The sequence below is a fragment of the Panthera pardus genome, unplaced genomic scaffold (assembly GCF_024362965.1).
Source record: "Panthera pardus isolate Hobbes unplaced genomic scaffold, ASM2436296v1 HiC_scaffold_22, whole genome shotgun sequence".
NCBI classification, from domain to species: Eukaryota; Metazoa; Chordata; class Mammalia; order Carnivora; family Felidae; genus Panthera; species Panthera pardus.
In genome coordinates this window covers 30,692,891-30,712,918 of record NW_026526788.1, presented here as the reverse complement: position 1 = coordinate 30,712,918, position 20,028 = coordinate 30,692,891, and the positions used below count along the sequence as shown (strand labels likewise).

At 53.3% G+C, this 20,028-nt stretch overlaps 1 protein-coding gene across 1 annotated transcript; it reads left to right on the top strand.

Annotated features, from left to right (window-relative positions):
• NPFFR1 (neuropeptide FF receptor 1) lies at window positions 1-18,521 on the top strand. Its single transcript, XM_019444424.2, has 4 exons — window positions 1-153; window positions 14,510-14,824; window positions 16,352-16,451; window positions 17,591-18,521. Exons 1-4 carry the CDS (start codon window positions 147-149, stop codon window positions 18,474-18,476), a joined length of 1,308 nt encoding a protein of 435 aa, XP_019299969.1. The 5' UTR covers window positions 1-146; the 3' UTR covers window positions 18,477-18,521.
• The last annotated feature ends 1,507 nt before the right edge of the window (window positions 18,522-20,028 follow it).

Sequence of the window (20,028 nt, the reverse complement as noted above, 5' to 3'; positions counted from 1 at the left end):
CTGCCGGCCCCGGACTCGATCCGCTGAGCTCAGAGGTAGGGGCGCGGGCAGGCCGACCAACCCAGCGCCCGGAGACTTCCCCCCCTGCCCTGCCAGGTCGGAGGGGCCCGCTGTGCCCTTCTCCAGAGCCGGCAGGAGTGGGCAGCATGGAGGGTGAGTGAGCCCGGAGCTGGGGCTGAGGGTGGGCTCAGGTACTGACTCAGGAGCAGTGAGCCAAGGGAGGGCAAAGGGGCTCGGGTATCTGATCACTGACAGCTGTCCAGAGCCAGGCACTGTGACAATGTGTGTGTGACAGCAGCAGAAAGACACTGAGAGAGGGAGAGAGAAAGACCTAGAGTGCTCCGTACTGTGTGTGCGTCTATGTGTGTGCCAGAGACAGAGACAGAGAGACAGGGTGGGAGAAAGAGATCTGGTGCCTCTCTGTCCCTGTGTGCATGCACCCTGCCTCCTGCGTGGGCAGGGGGTCATTTGAAACCAGGTGAGCTCAGCTATTGACCTCAGTGGAATTGTCACCCACCGACTTTGCTGGCTAGAAGGAGTGGGACTAGTGGGGGGGAGGGGGGTGGCGATGGAATTCTAGACGAGACTTCTTCCATGCAGAGAGAATTTTTCTTTCTAGAAGAAAGGTGGATTTATGGACCTGACCCGCAGGACTCTGAAGGATAAGTCCCTGGTAGAAGACTGCTTGCTCCAACCTTACCAAGTGGGGGGTCCAGAGCCCCATCTCAGCCATGGTGGGCAAGGGAAACCATATTTAGACTAAGAGCCTAGAGGACTGAGGACTGGTCCGCTGGTTTGCTGGGTGTCTTTGGGGTGGTGCCCAAACCTCTCTGGGTCACTGGTTACCCATCTGTTTTTTGGTTTGTTTTTTTTTTAACATTTATTTTTGAGACAGGGAGAGACAGAGCATGAACAGGGGAGCGTCAGAGAGAGGGAGACACAGAATCTGAAACAGGCTCCAGGCTCTGAGCTGTCAGCACAGAGCCCGACGCGGGGCTCGAACTCACGGACCGTGAGATCATGACCTGAGCCGCAGTCGGCCGCTTAACTGACTGAGCCACCCAGGCGTCCCTTTACCCATCTGTTGAAGGGAGAAACTTACATTTAGCCGGCTTCACAGGGTGGGTGTAAGGGTAAAATAAGGCAAGATGCGTTGAACAAATTCATACCGGTAAGAGAGGCTACTTCAAGAGATCATAAAACCTTGAAATTCCAAGGAAATGATTGGACTGCAGGCAAGAAAGAAAAGAGAGTTTCACAGAATGTCTTGCGCCGCCGCACTTGCAGGGTTTGAAAAGCACACACACACACAAAGATGCGGTGAGGAATGCATAACCCGAGATGAATCTGGAAGGTTGGCAGGATCCGCAAGCACAGTGTTAGCAAAACACCAAAGCTCGAGTGAAGAGAAGCCCGGGGAAATTAACAAAGGCAGAGCAAAGAGCTTTCGAAGGCTGAGTAAGGATAATAAGGAATTCGGCTCAGGGCTCGAGATAGGTGGTACAAGCTTAACGCACAAGGGAGGGCAGGCGGAGCAGGGCACAGGCAATTTTACTCCAAATGATAGAATAAAGAGCATAAGGAGGAAATTGAAACCCAAGACAGGTTGAGGGGAAGAAGGCATCGAAGCCCAGACAAGTGACATCCCAGGGACGTGGAGGCAGATGTAATCATTGCCTTAAAAGAAATTACAAAGGATGAAAAAAATGCGAGAAAACTGAAGACGGGCAACTGTCCTGATTTTCAAAAAAGGAAGTAAAGGGAGATTTTTTAAAAAAAGAAAAGAAATCTCTAACCTGCTAAGATTAATACTGGCCTCTAAGAAAATGCCGAAATAGATTATCAAACACGTAGAGAAAACTTAGGAAACAATGAAGCAATTCTGAAGATCTCAGAATTTTGTCAAACGATGCCGTCCTGAACACTTACAAAGGTACATGCATGAGCTTTTTCATCGCAGTGCAAAACTGGAGACCATCTAGAGGCCCATAATTAAGTAAATTAAATGATGAAACACATCTGCCGTGGCATAGCATGTAAACATTAAGAACTGCATTGAGGATTGTATTTACAGGCATGAAAGTATGTTCCCTGCCCACTGTGAGTAATTTCATAAAAGTAGGTTTTAGAACCCACGTAGAGTACGATCCCCTTTACGCAAGATTACGTAGGCTTGTTATTGGCGATGTATGTAAAATGTCTGCAAAGAGATGGTCGCTAACATCTTCGTTTGGATTCCCCCGCTTCTGAAAGTGTACCCTAAGACAAGGGCTCAGCCACGGGGAGTTTCTCTGATACTTGAAAGCAGATGTCAAGAGAGCAGAGTGGCGGGGGGCACCTGGGTGCCTCAGTCGGTTGAGCGTCTGACTTCGGCTCAGGTCATGATCTCACAGTTGGTGGGTTCGAGCCCCGCATCAGGCTCTGTGCTGAATGCTTGCTCAGAGCCTGGAGCCTGCTTCAGATTCTGTGTCTCCTTCTCTCTCTGCCCCTCACCCGCTCACGCTTTGCCTCTGTTTCTCCAAAATAAATAAATGTTAAAAAAAAATTAAAAAAAAAAAAAAGAGAGAGCAGGGTGGGAGAGGGAGAAAAGACAAGAAATGGGTGCATGAACGAGCTGGGTTTAGCTGCGGGCACCTGAGGGCTCTGTCCCTCTCGGGACCCTCTGGGGAACGTGCAGAGAGCGGCCAAGATTTCCCCCACGTGAGATGGGAAGCTGGTGCTGTTTGCTCCTTTCCACTGGTTCTCCTCCTGCACTCCTAGAAGGTTCCCGTTCTTGGCTTCAAAGGAAGCAGAGGAGAGACGCCCTCGGGTGCAGGCTTGGTGAGGTTCGGGAGGTGCCAGGAATGGTACACCACAGCTGGACCTTCAGGCTGAAGGGGTCCACAGCAAGAGGCGTCACGGACACATTGGCCGCGGGGTTATCTCTGTGTGTGCGATTTCAGTGATGTTCACTCTCTTCTTTGATAGTTAGTGCTCAGGACTGTTTTATAAGAAGCACATCATTGTTTTCTAAAAAAAACGTTGTTTTTTTTTTTTCAAGAAGAAGGAAAATAATGTAGTACTCGTGAGTAGCCCAATATTAGTGTTGTTTAAAAGCAAATTGGACTGGGGGGGGGCTGGGGGGGCTCGATCAGTTGAGCCTCTGACTTCGGCTCAGGTCATGATCTCACGGTCTGTGGGTTCGAATCCCGCGTGCGCGGCTTGAACTCACACACCGTGAGATCATGACCTGAGCTGAAGTTGGTTGCTCAACCGACTCACCCACCCAGGTGCCCCCCAAATTTCTTCCTTCAGACTGGAACAAAGATGAGTTGCAGCATTTCGGCAGGACACAGCAAAGATCTTTCGTGAGAGCCTTGGAAACTGATGGAAAGATGTGGGAAGGGGCTGGAGGACTGATGACAGGGCTTTCATTAAAGGCTTCAGTGCAACGTAAGGGTCCCTCGGGCTCCCACTTGGACCTGACATTAAACAATTTAGAGGGAAATTGAAAGGCATCCTTATGAAATCTTTGGATAAGGACCACAAAACCCACATGGCAACAGACTGAAGATTTAAGGGTATCTCAACATGCAGATCGAAACCAAGAAAATGAAATGTAAATGTAAGTGAAATGCAAAGTCCTAAATTTCAGTCCAAAAAGTCCACTGTGTCCATTTACAATGAGGGAGCCCTGGCTTGTACTCCTGAGGACATTTACTGGACAGAATAAAGCGGACCGTCAGTAAGATGGGCCTAGAACCCCTTTCCCTGAAGAGCCCCTGGTTGTTCTGGTGGGACAAAGGTAGGGAGAGGGGGGTGATCCTGGGGACAGGGGCTCACTCTCGTTCCATGTGGCCCCAGGGATCGGAACTCGGACAGGTGGTGGCAAGATACATTAAGACGATTCAACTCAACCATCAGGAAGAACTTCCTAGCACTCAGAGCTGGCCTAGAAGCTAGCTCCTCACCACATCTCATTATCCAGCTTGGACTAGGGAGTGCTGATGGGAGCCTGAAGGGGGAATTCTTGGGTGGCTGGACCAAAAATATGGCCTGGAGGGGTCTCTGAGGGCCAAAAACCTTCTCCCAGGGCCTACAGATGGCCGCCGCCGTCTGCTGAGCCTCCTGCAGACTTGCTGGGGGCCAGCCGGGCAGTAACCCCCATCAGACTTCCCACTGGCCTTGGCCGTGGTGTTCCGTGCTCTAAGTCAGCGGAGCACAGCAAATCAGACCTATTCCCCACCCCCCCTTCCAGCCCAGCCCCCGTCTAGTGGCTTCCTTGGCACCCGTGGCAGCCTCCACGGCTGCCGCCTGGCCCGGGAGCCGTGTGGCCGAGGGAGGCCCCCGGGGCTGGGAGGAGGTACGCGTCCAGTGGCTGGAGGTGGGAGTACTGTGGAGAAGCGGCCCAGGCAGCGGAAGAAGGTCATTGGAGAGAGGAGAGGAGTCAGCCAGCTCATCTGCCTCCAGTGCACGACACAGAAACGTCTTGTCCGGGTGGCTTCTGCTTTTCCAGGCCTCCTGGAAACGCTGCCAGAGGCATTGTGCCCTGTGCGTTTTTGCAAAACACTTCACCGCCTTGGAGCTTCTCATCCCGCCGGGGAAGTGGGCAGGGAGACCGCGTCACCTCCATTTAACAGACGATAAAATTGCACTCAGGAGGTGCCGCTTGCCCTGGCTTGAGCTAAAGCAGGTCTGCTGTCTTCTGCACAAACGGCCCAGATTCTGGGGACACCTGGGGCTGCGGCCTCCATGGAGACCAGCTATCCGGCTTCGTGCTGATGACCCTTGGCACCTTCCTGGCTTGTGAGGAGTGGGGAATGGGAGGGGTCTCAGCTGCTGCTGGGAGGCAGAGGCCAGGCAGATGCCTGTCTGTTTCTCCCAGGAGCCAGGGTCTGTCTGACGGCAGTCTGTTCTACTCCTACCAGTGAGTACTTCTCCAATCATTGTGTGGCCATTCCACTGCAAAGACCCCAGGTTATTAGAGCCAGGAGAGGCCTGGGTGAGCAGGTGCTCAACCCTGGCTTTAGAAATGAGGAAACTGTAGCACAGAGAGTGGAACTCACAAACACCGCTAATTTCTACCAGATTGACTTAGGATCCAAATGCAAAATAATTAAATTCAGTCTCTCCTCAAAAACCTTTTGCCACTCTCTCTTTAGTAACTAAAATTGCACGATTGGAGCTTTTTTTTTTTTCTGATTTAAGGTTTGACTCCCTTTGAAATGCAAACACCGAAAAGAGACACTGCACTTGAAGCTGTTATGAGTCATTTCCTCATCTGTGTGAACCAATTCATCAGGATTATTCCTGAAAGAAGATCATGCTAGAGAGAGCACATAAGGATCTTGGGACAGGGATGCTGAAGCTTCAGGTGGTGATGCCTGGTTGGGAAGTACTGGTGGGGGACGAATGGAAACCAAGGGAGTTAAGTGTTCACTCCCATTACTTCTCGATTGAGCTCAGGGTAGACCGGGTCTGGGTCCGGCCACTTGTGTGCCTGTTTCTTCAGGAAAGGTTTCAGATGACGCATGCATCGTGTCGGCTTTGCCGGTGTAGCCTAGGGAAGGCAGGGACCCCTTGGATCAAAGATCCCCAGTTGCTGCAAAGGGACACTGGAGATCTTAACAGGTGGCCGGATGATACCACGAGAAGAGGAGAAAACGATTGCAGGTGGCAGAACCAGATCAGGGGCTCAGGCTCAGCCTGGGTCACCTGGCTTCCTTGATGGACTCTGAATCCTCAAGCCAAGCAAAACTGCCTCCTTTGCTCCAAGAGCATGTCTCTGCTTCTGAGCTTTGATTCCTATCTGTGCGATGAACAGTTCTTCCCTTGTCAGAGAGAGCTCGATGCTGTATCAAAAGTAGTTCGACAGTAATGGAAATGGTATATATCAGAGCCAATGGAATATAGCTAAAGCAGTGCTTAGAGGAAAATTGATAGCCTTCAGGACCTATATTAATTGCCACCATTTATTAATTGTCTGCATGTTCTGTGCCCTGTGCCTGATAGTGGGGATCTTTCTGAGATGGAACAGGCATTGTTTCTGTCCCTAAGGCATTTCTAGCTTCGTGGAAGAAAAAACATTTCTGCACATAGCTGATAGAGGAAACTGAATGTGACCAGTGCTACAGGTAGACCCTGGGGAAGAAATCAGAGAACCCAGAAAGGATGCTCCTGGCCATATGCTTAGCCTTACCCAGAGCGAGAGAGAGGAAAGTCCCTTCCCTTTCTGCTCTCCCTGTAAATTCCTTCTACCCTTATATTCTAACGTCTGAAATTCCTTTAAATGAGCTGGGAGTATAGGCTTAATATGTGAGTAAAGAGCAGCTCAGTGTCGTCAATTTTCACCGAGAGGTAAACGATTTGCATCAGAACCTTCTTTCCGGAATCTAGCTTTTGAATGAGTAAAACAGAGAAATCTGGAGGGCTCCAGGAGGAAGTGAGGAGAGATGAAAGGATTCCAGAGTAGAAGGGAAAGTGCAAAAAGAGGCTGGTTTGGCTCCTTCAGCTGCTGTAGGAACCCTTCAGTCCTCAGCCTTGGCCTTTGCCAACCCAAAGGATTCTTGGGAGGCCTACCTGCTCTTACTCACCAAGAAGGAGCCAGACTTGGGGCACCTGGGTGGCTCAGTCGGTTGAGCGTCCAACTTTGGCTCAGGTCATGATCTCGCAGTCTGTGAGTTCGAGCCCTGCTTCAGGCTCTGTGCTGACAGCTCAGAGCCTGGAGCCTGCTTCCAATTCTGTGTCTCCCTCTCTCTCGGCCCCTCCCCTGCTCATGCTCTGTCTCTCTCACTCTGAAAAATGAATAAATGTTTTAAAAAAATGTTTTTTTAAAAAGAAGGGCCAGACTTGCAAGATCTGTGTTGCTGCAGTGGGTGCCTGGGATGTGGTGGGCTTTAGCTCAGCTGCCAGGAGGGACAGAAATGAAGTCACAGGTCTCAGGAAGCCTCCTTCCTCAGCAGTGATCGCCTGACACACCCACCCTTCACTCCCCTGTGCGGCCCCAACACAGGGCTTGCCCAGGCTGGTCTCCTTGGGAACAAACCCAAATCAACTGGGACCTCGCTATAACCCCTTTGTCCCCTGCAGCTGCCTGCCAGATAGCTGATATAGTCAAGACACAGCCCTTAGGTCTATGAAACCCTTTAGCATTTACTCTGATATCTTACTGAACCTGGGAACAACCCCCTGAGGTTGGGAGTCCAAGAAGCCCAGGCCATCTGCCTTTGAAAGCCACAGAGAACACAGGGAAGTGAAGTGGGTCCCCCCAGTTCACAGAGGCGTACCAAGGGGTGGTGTACAGGATTAAGCTCCCCCATCAGCGGTCCTCAAACATCCCCAAACTAAACATACCTCCTTGTAAAAACTGGGCAAAAGCAGCTTTAAGAGAAGTTCCCAAGCTTCGCCTTCAAATCAAATTCCCACACACACCCCCACGAGCCCCTCTTCCAGGCAAGTTTTGGAGTGACCACCCCTTGGCCAATTCTCAAGGCCATGTTTTCGGACTCCCAGGTCAATGTCCTCTCCCGTCTGCACCGGCAAAGACTTCATGGAAGATGGCATGCCCTGGTAGAGGAAGCATAGGGCGGGCTGATATCTAATCTGGGGAGCAGGAACCTTGGGGCTCTGTCCCTACCCCGTCCAACTGTTCCTGGGGTTTTGAAACCTGGACTCCACAGATTCCAAGGAGGCTCAAAGATGATCAACTTTGATGTCCTCGTATTAGTCAAGACGTTGAGCTACAAGCAACAGGAACGGTCTCTGGCTAACTTAATCATCAATGGGAACGCATTGGAAGAGTGGGGCTAGTTCATCCAACAGAAGGAGAAGCTGTGTTAATAGGATCCAGAGTCAAGTCCAAAGCAGAAGAGGTCTGATTGGCCATCCGTTGGCCAGGGGCGAGTGCAGACACCCGACTGACAGTCCCTCTAAGGTTTCACGCAGAGAGGGCTTACTCCCCAAGACGAGAAGGGGTAAGGGGTGCAAGGTGAGCCACAGCCCCACACGCCCACCACTCCCCTGAAAGTGTGTGGATGATCGAGGGCACTTCTGGAGCTTTCAAAGACGGTGAGTTCTATCGGGACAGGGATCATTTCTTGGTATATCAGGACAAAGCACTAGGGAAGCATCTGTAAAATGAATTCAAATGCACCAGGGTCTCAAAGAGTTTGGTGAGTCCCACAGTGTGACGCACTGACTGGAAGCGCCTTGAAAGCGCGGACCGTGATGAACGTCAATGGTTCGCAAATTCGTAACACGTGAAAAATCACCAGGGGAGCTTTTTAAGAAAAACGCCAGTGCTTGGACCCCATTCCCAGAGATTCTGATTCATTCGGAGGCAGTGCTGTAGTGTTAAAAGCCAGGTGATTTTGATTTGAGTCAGAGGTTAGAACCACAGGTGTAATCGGTTTAAAATCACATTGAGGGGCGCCTGGGTGGCTCAGTCGGTTAAGCGTCCGACTTCAGCTCAGGTCACGATCTCACGCTCCGTGAGTTCGAGCCCCGCGTCGGGCTCTGGGCTGACAGCTCAGAGCCTGGAGCCCGTTTCAGATTCTGTGTCTCCCTCTCTCTCTGCCCCTCCCCTGTTCAGGCTCTGTCTCTCTCTGTCTCAAAAATAAAACGTTAAAAAAAAAATTAAAATCACATTGAAAAATCAGAGCTTCTTCCTGATGGCAAAGGTCAAACTGCAAGTTAGTGAAAAGGAAAATAAAAAGCACTTGAAACATCCCTGTGGACAAACACTATTCTTTTTTTTTTTTTGTCATTCGTACACACACACATGCACACCTTTTTACACGGAATGCAGATTTGTCATAGATATTATTTTGTAGCTACTACAACCCGTGGTCGCTATTTCCCCCCACACCATTAGATCTTTTTCCCTAGGATAAGTCCCTAGAGCTGGAACGGGCCGGATCCTGGAGCAAGTCCTCTGCAGGGTGCCGGATGGACGTGCCCCACTGTGAAGGTTGAGCTGCCGTGTGCCCTCCCCCTCCCCCCACCTACCCTCAGCCACTCTCTGGCCATCACCGAGCACTTTCCTTCCCCACCATCCTGCCTGATGAGAAGGGTGTTCTTTAAAACCACACTTGTTTGATCACAAACGAATTGCAACTCTTCGTCTCATGTGTTCAGCAGCCATTTGTGCCGTTTTGTGTCGTATTCTTCAGCAGGTCCCCGGAGCCTCCCGGCCCAGGTCATGTTCACCCAGGAGGGTCTCAGGAAGGGCTGTTGGATGGTGAGCCCCAGGTCTCCAGTGAGGGACGAAGCTCCCACGCGGTGCCAGGACGGATCGGCAGGTGGCGATAACGATGACGTTCCTAGAGGGGACCGCCGTGGACTCAGGGAAACAAATACCCAGCCTGGTTCTGTGCTCAAGGCATTCGTTGTGGTGGTGTTTGCTCCCTCGCACATCTCTCAGGCTTTGCGGGGTGGCCCAGACCAAGAAGATTTTGAGGATCTCGTCCTCACATCCACGGTGTAACTTCCCATTGTCAACACTACCAATCACAGAGCTAAGGTGTGGGGTGAGCCATGTGCCCAGCAGTGCGCCCAGGTCCTTTTACTCGTTATTTTACTGACTCACCACACCTCCTTTCGGTACGCGTGAGCTTACCTCCATTTCACCAGAGAGAACTCTGGTTCCCAGGGTGGCGACGTGACCTGCGCTGGGTCATAGCCAGGCGTCGTGTGTCGCGATTTTCAAGATGGTAATGCTGAGTCCCCACAGGGGTGAGGCGGTGTTCCCGTCCTTCGGGGCTGCTGTAACAAAATACCACAGGGCGGGGCGCTGAGAAACCCCGGAAACCCATCTCTCCGTTCTGGAGGCAAGGAAGTCTAAGGTCAAGGCGCAGATTCGGTGTCTGGTGAGGGCCCGCTTCTTGGTTCACAGACAGCCGTCTTGCCGCTGTGTCCTCACATGCTGGAAGGGAGGAGGGAGCTCGCTGGGGTCTCTTTACAAGTCACTAATTCCATTCATGACAGCTGCCCAGCGTGATCTCATCACACCCCAAAGGCTCCACCTCCAAATCTCATCACATCGGGGATTAGGCTTCAGCTTGTGAATTTTGAGGAGACACAAATATCCAGCCTGTTGCCTGAAGTCACCGGGAAGAAGGCGGGGAGGAGGGCTGGGACTTTCCAGTCTGTGTGTGTCCACTATCTCCAGGGTCTTCGGTCCAAGTCCTTTAAATCTGTGGTTCTCAGACTAGACTGCATCGGAATTGCCTGGAGGAATGTGTTAAAACAGCTGGGCTTCTCGGTCCCCAGGGTTTCTGGCTCCCTAGATCAGAGGTGAGGCCTGGGAATTTGCATTTCTAACGAGTTCCAAGCTAATGCTGACGCTGCTGGCCCGGACCGCACATGGAGCACCAGCTTACCCCCATCTTCTCTCTGGCCCTGGGCTTGCTCTCTGCGATTATCAGAATGCCTTGGAGGCAACCCTTATTATATCCTGAGACCTCCAGGAAGCTCCCCCAGTAGGGGAATGCTTTAATTGGGCTCAGCGAAAGAGATTTTCACAGGCTTTAACGTATCCACATTGTAAATATACAATGTATACAAGGATAATGTATCCACTAGGCAGATCCCAGAAAGGACAAGTCCAGGGTGCTAATGAGGTCTCTGGCTGCTGGCCTGGCTCAGCTGGGGTGGGAGGCCTGGCTGCTCCTCAACCCAGGGGAGTTGTCAGGAATCCTTCCTCTTCGAGAAAGGATCATCTTGCAATGCCGGTAGCTGCACGAATGGTAGAGACGGACGCCCCGCTCAGCCAAGGGTCTAGAGATGGGCAGGTCGCTCCCGGGCGCCTCCCAGGGACAGACTGCAGAATATGAGCTCACTTAGCAGTTTTCTGAGGCTCGAGGGAAGGGCAGAGGACAGACAGCCTGGAGTCTACCCATGCACATCCACGGATTTCTTCGAGTCATGGGGACTGGTTCAGAGCTGACCTGGTGCTCCGGAGGGGTGAGCTGCCTGGAGAAGCTCCCAACAGACACTGGGATGGGGGTTCCTTCCAGAGGAGCCTGTGAAGGCCTTCCGACACCAACAATGCCAGCTTATAGCAGGACCCTATCACCTGGTGTCAGAATCCACCTTTCCTTCCTTTTCCCCTCATACAAATATTTATTCATTCAACAGGCATTTATTGAAACATTTACTATGGGCAGGCACTGCAGAGATGCTGGGGCTATGGCTACTGACTTCCAAGGGTGGGGGGAAAAACCCAGTAAACGTGAAAACAAATCAAATATTGACAGATGGAGGAAAATAAATAAGATTCTACGAGAGAAAATAAATGGGGGGGGGGGGCACCTGCCTGAAACAGAGTGATCGGGTTGGGCTTCTCGGAGAAGACGGCCTTTAAGCCGAGGGCTAAAGAAGGGGGGGAGGCAGGAGCAACAAAGCATAGTGGGCAAAGGGGGATGTGGCAGGGAAGCGAGGTCAGAGATGGCAACAGGAAATCAGACCGCAGAGTGTTTGGGAGGCCAAGTAAAGAGTTTGGATCGTATCTGAAAGACAATGAGGGTTCCACGATAATCCTTAGTGGATTCTGCCGAAAATATTGCTGAAAAGCGGACGGGACCCGACAGTGGAGGGATCAGGATGATGGTCAAGCTTGGCATTAACAAAGAGACCACAAGTGTGCGTTGGTGGTTTAGTGGTGAGCGTAGCTGCCTTCCCAAAAAAAGCCCACGAGACACAATCTGATTGAGCCCTCAGATCTAATTGTCAATTACAGGAAATACACCGGACAGAGTAAAACATGTAAAAATGACATCACAAGGGAGCACTCAGCAAAATCCAGCCTGTGAGAAATTCTACAAATGGCTCACTCAATTATACGACAAAGTGTAGGGGGAGAGAGGCAGAGGAGAACCTAGAAACTAAGAGATTCACCGCCACGTCAACCAAATGCAACATGGAGGTGGCAGTCGAGTTTACAGTGATGGACCTTAATGAATCACATTTGCAACGTCACATTACCATCCCTCCTACTGAGTGGTAGAAACCATTTCTCCTGCAGCTTGAATCTGGACTGACTCTGTGACGTGCGTTGGCCAACTGATGGTGGCAGAAATAATGACGTGAAAATTCTGGAGCCTAGGTCTTAAGAAGTCTGTAGCTTCTCCTCTTGCTGGCTCGGAAGCCTATGGCCACCAAGCTGTAAAGAAGCCCCATCTAGCCTCCTGGAGGATGACAGAGCACGTGGAGGAGAATGAAGACACCCCAGCCAAGAGCTGGCACTAACCACCAGCCGCGTGAGGGAGGCCATCTTGGGCCTCCCAGCTCTGGTCAAGCCATCAGGTGACCACAGCTGTATGGGTGATCCCCAGAGAACCTGCAGAAGGGCCACCCAGATTGCCAAGCTCCAGTGCCACACCACTAAACTTTGGGGTGGTTTGCCACATAATTACAGGTAACAGAAATCTTGTTTGGATCTTCACTCGAGCAAACCAACGATTTTAAAAAGCACATAACAGGGGTGCCTAGAGGGCTCCGTCAGAAGAGCATGCAACTCTTGATATCCGGGTCGTGAGTTCGAGCCCTGTGTTGGGTGTACAGATTGCAGCAAACAAACAATGTTTAAAAAAAGTATGTAACAATCAGGGAATTTGAGTACTGGATGCTGGGTAACTGATAATATTAGACATAACGGTCAATTTTGTTGGGTATCATAATGACACTGTGGTTATGTGGGTTGTTGTTTTTTTGTTGTTTTTTTTTTTTTTTAGTCCTACTTTTTAGCAATACAAACTGGAAATGTTTGTGGATGAAAGGAAGTGATGTGATATTCCAAAGAGAGGTGGGGCTATGGGTGAAACAAGATTAGCCTTGAGTTGCCCATTGTCGGAGGTGGAGGATGTACACATGGCAGTTCCTTATACTCTCCCTTGTAATGGTTCCCTGAGCTATACGCTCTTGTGTGCACTCAGTATAATGTTCTCTCTTGTGCATGTCTGACATCCTCCATATTAAAATAAAGATGCTTGGGTGCAACTGGACGCCCTGGAATGCCTCAGCAGGGGGTATCACCTCCTCCTCTCATCGTGCACCTGAGGTTTGCAGCGTCTCCACCCCCACCCCCACCCTGAGTGCCCCTGATACACCTGCTGGTCCCTCCAGCCCTGGTCACGCCAGCTCACTGGCCCTTAAGCGTCTCTAGCCTCCAGATCCCAAGCCTCCGTTGGGTCTCCAGGCTAGTGGCTGAGCTCTGGATGTGACAGAAGACTCCCCAAAGACTCTTCGTCCCCTGGAACAGACCACATTCAGTCCCAGAGGAAGGCAGGAGGAGAGTTTATGAGACAACATCATGAGTCACCACATCTAATGGCTTCCCAGAGGAGCTGTGGTTGGACACCGAACTGCTCCTTCCCAAAGGTGGCTGAAGAAGCACAAGCCAAAGCCTGAAACTGACTCAGAGACACACAGAGAAGGACCACCTCTGCTGCATACGCCTGAGCCACCTTGAGAATGTCACAGAACCCCTCTGATCTCAGTTCTCCCATTTCAAATGGGGCTAATACCTAACATGTTTACCTTGTGGGGTGATTGGGAGGGTTCGATAAAATAACACATATGCAAGTGCTTTGTTAGACGCTGTGCCAGTGAAGCAGCTGTTGCCACGATGGGACAGAGTGAAGGAGGCAGGGTAGCCTTGGCTTTCGGTGGTCTTCTGGTAAATTTAATGTGTGCCTTTGCTCTTACCCTGGTTCAGAGTCCTCTTTTTCTGTCCCTTTGTCTACTGCCTTCTTGCCTTTCCCAGCTAAAGTTCTGTAGAGGCGATGCGGAGGGACAACAGAGATTCCGAGGGTATAATAGTCAGGGTCCCAGGAGAAAACAGGCGGTTGACTCAGAAAGTGTTTATCTGAAGAGGTTAATAGGGGGAGTTTATGGGGGGTGGGAGGGGAGGTAAGAGAACCAGCAGGGATGGACGAGCACCCAGGACTGGCGATCCCAGGGAGCTGTCAGTGCAAGGAGAGAAAATAGTGTCACTGTGGCCCTCAAAGAGCTAGAGCCATGGAAGAGGGTCACCTGGTAGGAGCTATATCCGTAAAGACAGCCCTACAGGCAGAACTGGGCCAGGCATGGAGGGGGTCGGGAGATGAGTAACCTGCCTTCTGTCTTCTCCAGTCCTTCAATCTCCTTCAGCGCTTCCCATTGGCTGAACCTGGTCGGACACCAGAGGGCAAGGGAAACTGGCCGATGTAGTCCTTAGAGGTCAGCCTCTGGGGCAGACAGCGGGGCTAAGAAGGATGGAGCCCAGATGGGGCAGAGGCGGGGGAGTTGGATGGGAATGGAGGAGAGCCAGCATCGGGAAGTGAGCTGTGGACGAGACAAGGTGGGGGTATGAGATGAGGGTTTGGGTGCTGTGGGTCGAAAGCGAATCCGGTTGCAACTGGAGTTGAACACACGATCGGGCGCGGTAGGGCATGGTCGGGATTGGAAGCACGGAAGGGTCGCACCCAATGGCAAGGAGTCAGTCAGCCCTTCTTTGCCAAGGCTCCTGACCTGTATGCTCCTTTGCTTCTAGGGGAGCCCGCCCAGCCTCCCAACAGCAGCTGGCCCCCAAGCCAGAATGGGAGTAATGCCAAGGCCACCCTGGCTGCAAACCTCACCTTCTCCTCCTACTACCAGCACTCCTCACCGGTGGCAGCTATGTTCATTGTGGCCTATGTGCTCATCTTCCTCCTGTGCATGGTGGGCAACGCTCTGGTCTGCTTCATCGTGCTCACGAACCGGCACATGCGCACCGTCACCAACATGTTCATCCTCAACCTGGCTGTCAGCGACCTGCTGGTGGGCATCTTCTGTATGCCCACCACTCTCGTGGACAACCTCATCACTGGTGAGTGGAGGCAGCAGAGGCAGTGAGAGTCCCCTTCGCCCCCGAAAGCGTGGTTGGCTCGGTCTCTTGGCCAAGATGTCATTGCCTCAAACTTAAGACAGTCTTGTGGCTGAGGGATTCGGTTAGAAATAACAGATACAATGAGTTAATTATTCTCTTTGTTCCAGGCATTGTATGACCTACTCTTCCTGCATTACCTTCATGAATCCTTAGAGCAATCCAATGAGTTATGCATGAATCCTTAGAGCAATCCAGTGAGCAATCCAATGAGCGTCCCACAAAATCCTGATTTGGGGGACAGGGAAATTGATGCCCAGAGTGATTAAGGGACATGTGTGTCGTTACCCAGCTAAGTGTCAAGTCCCATGGCCTCATGCCCATATTTCTAACCCGTGTTACTGTAGCTCCCCTGGGCAGGACTAGAACCAGTGGGAAGAAGTCGTACGGGGGCAGGTTCCCTCTGAATAAGAAACTAATAATCCCCACTTATTTGAGTTGTTCTCCAACGAAAGAGAGTTCTGTCTGACAGGTAGTGAACTGCCTGTCACTGGAAGTGTCCAAGTAGAGACAGGCTGGCCATTTAGCAGTGACTTGGTAGAAGGGATTCAGGCAGAACTAGACCACCGAACCTCTCAATTCCTACCTGTCCATCTTCCAAATGTCAGAGGGATCACACTGTTGTCTACTCTCTCCCACGTGATTTGCCTGCCTTGTTTCAGAATTAGGCTCCACACACCCTGAGACTCTACATGGGGAAGGACTAGTTTCCAGGGCCATGGAGACATCTAGAGATCTGAGCTCGTAGGCCCTGAGCTCGGGGCTCCTGAGCCCAGATCCAGAGCCTGAAAAGCCCCATCCAGGGGCTTACCAGTGACTGACCCGACTTGGGGAATCACAGCCTGTGTTTCTGTAGGTTTCAGGACCCGAGTAGTAGAGCCAGGGCAAACAATTTCCCCTCAGCTGCACTGGCTCAGCCTGGTGGGCCCTTCACTCACTGCTGGATCTCGAGTTCTTTCACAGCTGCTGAACATAAACTGCTCATCCTTCTCCTTCCTGGCACACCTAGACCCACAGGCATGCATGCACGCACACACATGTACAGGTGCACACACATACAGGCACACACAAGCAGCAAGAACAGTGATAAGGCAAAGTCACTAGCTGGGTAAGGTGGTGTCTTCCAGTCCTTTTCACATGCCTCAATTTTAAAAATTGTTGGAATGACCCATTCAGTGTGGAGCCTGCTTAGAATTCTCTCACGTGCTCAAAAAAAAAAAAAAAAAAAAAAAAAAAAGAAAAGAAAAAAAGATTGCCTCTCTAATAGTGAGAACCGGCCATAGTAGTTTGGACTGTTCGGACTGGTCAGTTCCTCATTTCTGGAAGTGTGTAAGCAGATGAGAGGATGACCACCACCACCAGGACATGGAGGAAAGATCCGAGCCACCGTGAGGACTGGTCTAAATGGCCCAAGGTGTCCGGCTTTTTGTGGATGAGGCACTCGCTCTGTCATGGGCTCTGTCATTGCAGGGTGGCCCTTTGACAACGCCACGTGCAAGATGAGCGGCTTGGTGCAGGGCATGTCCGTGTCGGCTTCCGTGTTCACGCTGGTGGCCATTGCTGTGGAAAGGTGAGAGGGTTCCCGGCTGGGTTCTCCCCGCCTGACAGAGGCCCGGCACTAGGAAGAGCCTCTGTCTCCATGGTTGGGCATGACCATTCAGCCTGGGGCTGAATCGTGAGCCATAAAGGGAAGGGTTGTGGGGCTGTCTGCCCTCTATACTGGGGGGACCTGCGGGGAATTCCACCTCCTTCTGGAAGGCCTGGAGGCTGCTCCTGCTGAGGTTTAATAGGGATTCCTGGGTCCTATGAGAGCTTGAGGGCAGGCCTCGTTTCCTAAGCCGTGACTCCTGCCACTCATGAGAATGAGCCAGGAAAGCCAGTTTCCGAGGGCAGGGGGCTCAGTGTGCTCCTGCTCCTTCACTCCCCCTCCACGCCCCCCTTGCTGTTCCCTGGCAGCCCAGGCCTTACCACTTCCCCATGTCCACACTACCAGAAGCTACTTCTGGTCTCTTTCAGCCTCAGATTCCATCAGAGTCTCTCATAAGCATGGGCCCACTAACAGAAGGGAGCCAGGGGCCAAGAAGCTTTGCAAGCAATAAAACCCAAATGCATGCAACAGGTCCTTCTCCCTCCTCCACCTCAGTGAGCCCTTGCACTAAGGGTTCATCTGGGCACTTTTGCCCAGAGCACGGGAGGCAGGCAAGGACACTGGCCAAGATGACATGGGGACAGCCTGTCACGTAGACTCCACACCTGAACTCCCAAGGTTTTCTGGAGAATCTGTAAACAGCTAAAAGTGTTCTTTGATGCACCTACCTAATCAGCCTACTCAAGGACAGAATGTGCAGGCTGATCACTTTGCTAGCTGCCAGCTAATCAGTTTAACCCCCCGCGCCCCCCCACCAAGTGCACAGAAAGGATTGTTTCCCACTGCAGACAGTTCCGTTCCCCCTCCCGTCCTCCTTGCCTTTGTTCCTTGACTACTCAGCGGGGAGCTGACTCCCTCTCAGGTGAGAAATCAGCTTGCTTGCAAACGAACCTAGATCTACTGCGGGAGCTGCTCTTGGAAGCTGCCCACGGTGCGGTGCGAGGATGCACGTGGCGTGCCCACACGCCCCAGCCCCCAGCCCCGACCAGGGCAGCCCTCGCCCCTGGCACAGGGGCCCCTGGGACCCGTCCCGAGCCCGCCTCTTTCCCCCCTCCCCGCAGGTTCCGCTGCATCGTGCACCCTTTCCGCGAGAAGCTGACCCTGCGCAAGGCGCTGGTCACCATCGCGGTCATCTGGGCCCTGGCCCTGCTCATCATGTGCCCCTCGGCCATCACGCTGACCGTCACGCGCGAGGAGCACCACTTCATGGTGGACGCCCACAACCGCTCCTACCCGCTCTACTCGTGCTGGGAGGCCTGGCCCGAGAAGGGCATGCGCAGGGTCTACACCACCGTGCTCTTCTCGCACATCTACCTGGCGCCCCTGGCGCTCATCGTGCTCATGTACGCCCGCATCGCCCGCAAGCTCTGCAAGGCCTCGGGGCCCGCGCGGGCCGGCGGGGAGGCGGCGGCGCCCGAGGGCCGCCCGGGGGCCCGGCGCAGGGCCAGGGTGGTGCACATGCTGGTCATGGTGGCGCTGGTCTTCACGCTGTCCTGGCTGCCGCTCTGGGCCCTGCTGCTGCTCATCGACTACGGCCAGCTGAGCGAGCCGCAGCTGCACCTGGTCACCGTCTACGCCTTCCCCTTCGCCCACTGGCTGGCCTTCTTCAACAGCAGCGCCAACCCCATCATCTACGGCTACTTCAACGAGAACTTCCGCCGCGGCTTCCAGGCCGCCTTCCGCGCCCGCCTCTGCCCGCCGCAGTGGGCGAGCCCCAGGGAGGCCTACTCGGAGCGGCCGGGCGGGCTCCTGCGCGCGCCGGTCTCCATGGAGGTGCAGCCCAGCGACTCGGGCCTGCCCTCCGAGTCCGGCCGGAGCAGCGGGACGCCCCGGCCCGGCCGCCTCCCGCTGCGCGGTGGCCGGGTGGCCCACCACGGCTTGGCCCAAGCCGGGGAGCGTCCCGGCTGCCCCCACCTGCCCCTCACCATACCAGCGTGGGATATCTGAGTGGCATGGGGAGGGCGGGCCCTTGAACCTGGGGGCCCCGACGGGACATGGGAGGCCAGGACGGGACCGCAATCGGGTGTGGTGTCGGGAGACGGTGCCTGGCGCCTCGCTCTCACATACAAGGCGGTGGCAGCTAGCGGTACCTCCTCTACCGCCTTCCCCCTGGCGGGGCGGGAGCTAACGTGGGCTCCACCGCACCCTTCCTTGCGGCGGCCCCGCGCACACCCGGCTCCCCGAATCCTCGCGAGACTTTGGGACTAGGTTTTCTGGTCTCCGCTTCTCCAGATGAGAAACTGAGGACCAGAGAGGAGGCGTGCCTAGCCGGGGCTCTCAGCTGGAACTCTCACAGGAGCCCCCACTCCAGCGCCTGTATGGGCATCTCCAGCTGCCTCCACAAGGGCCCCCGAAGGCGGGGGTGAAATGGGTACATCCTACTTACGCAGCTGGGAAGGATGGGAAAGCGAAGTTGCTCTGTCCATTCGATGCTTTGTGTCCATGTCCTGGAGTCCCTTATGTGTGACGGAAGCCACTCGGCCTCACCCTTTCCAGGAGAGCCTGCTGTGCCCTTCCTGCCAACTCGGTGTAGGTTTGTCTTGTTTGTTGCAAGAGGTGTTCCGGGCCCTTCTCTTCTCCCCACTGTGCTTCAAGGGGACATCGCGTCTGGGCAGCTGCAGAAGGAGTGTCAGTTGCAGACACTCTGGGTCTTGCCCTTCGGGTCCTCACCCAGAGAAAACAGGAGGGCTCTCCACCATCACCCAGGCAAGAACTTACAAGGCGACAGGCAGCTGCAAGGCCACAGGGAGGCCTTGGTTTATTTATTCGTGGACCGGAGGAAGGGAGAGCACCCGACCTACTTACAGCTTTTGGAAAGACATCAGCCCACCGGAGCTGCGAGCGCAAAGCCTTCGCAGGGCCCTGCTTCTCTGGTTCCTCGGGGCTCTGAAGGGAGATAGGTCAATCAAAGCTGGGGTGGCCTTTGGGGCCTCCTGGAGGACACACACTAACCCCCCTGGCACAGATAACTTGTCCTCTGAAAAGGGGTGGGGACCAGGAGGCCCCCTTGTCTTCTCTGCAGCTCTCACCAGTACACCTGCATCGCCTCGAAGAAACGAGGTTTCTCTTCCAGGAGATGGGAGGAAATGGGATCGCCTCGGTGATCTCTGCATGGCCCCCCTTAATCTGAAGCAAACTGGGCATTTCCCCCCTCATCTCTATAGAAAACACCATGTTGCTAGAATTTTAGTGCATAGCAAGCGAAAGTTTCCGGGGGTCGGGCCAGAGGAGGCAGCTCGGAGGCTTGATGGCTTCAGTAATGGACAATGACTTAACCCCGTTCACTCTGCCCTAAGCGCTGGACGTCACAGCAGCAGAAAGCTCCAAAACAGTTGTCCAGTACATTCTCCAGGCTTGTCCCCAGACACTGTCTCATTTGACCCATGCCAGATGTTGTTGCTGCCGTTTCACAAAGTAACTGAGGCTGCAGGGGGCCGAGGTCACAGGCCACGGAGCGGCAGGATGGGGATTGGAATTTGTCTTCTGGTGGTTTCTGCCC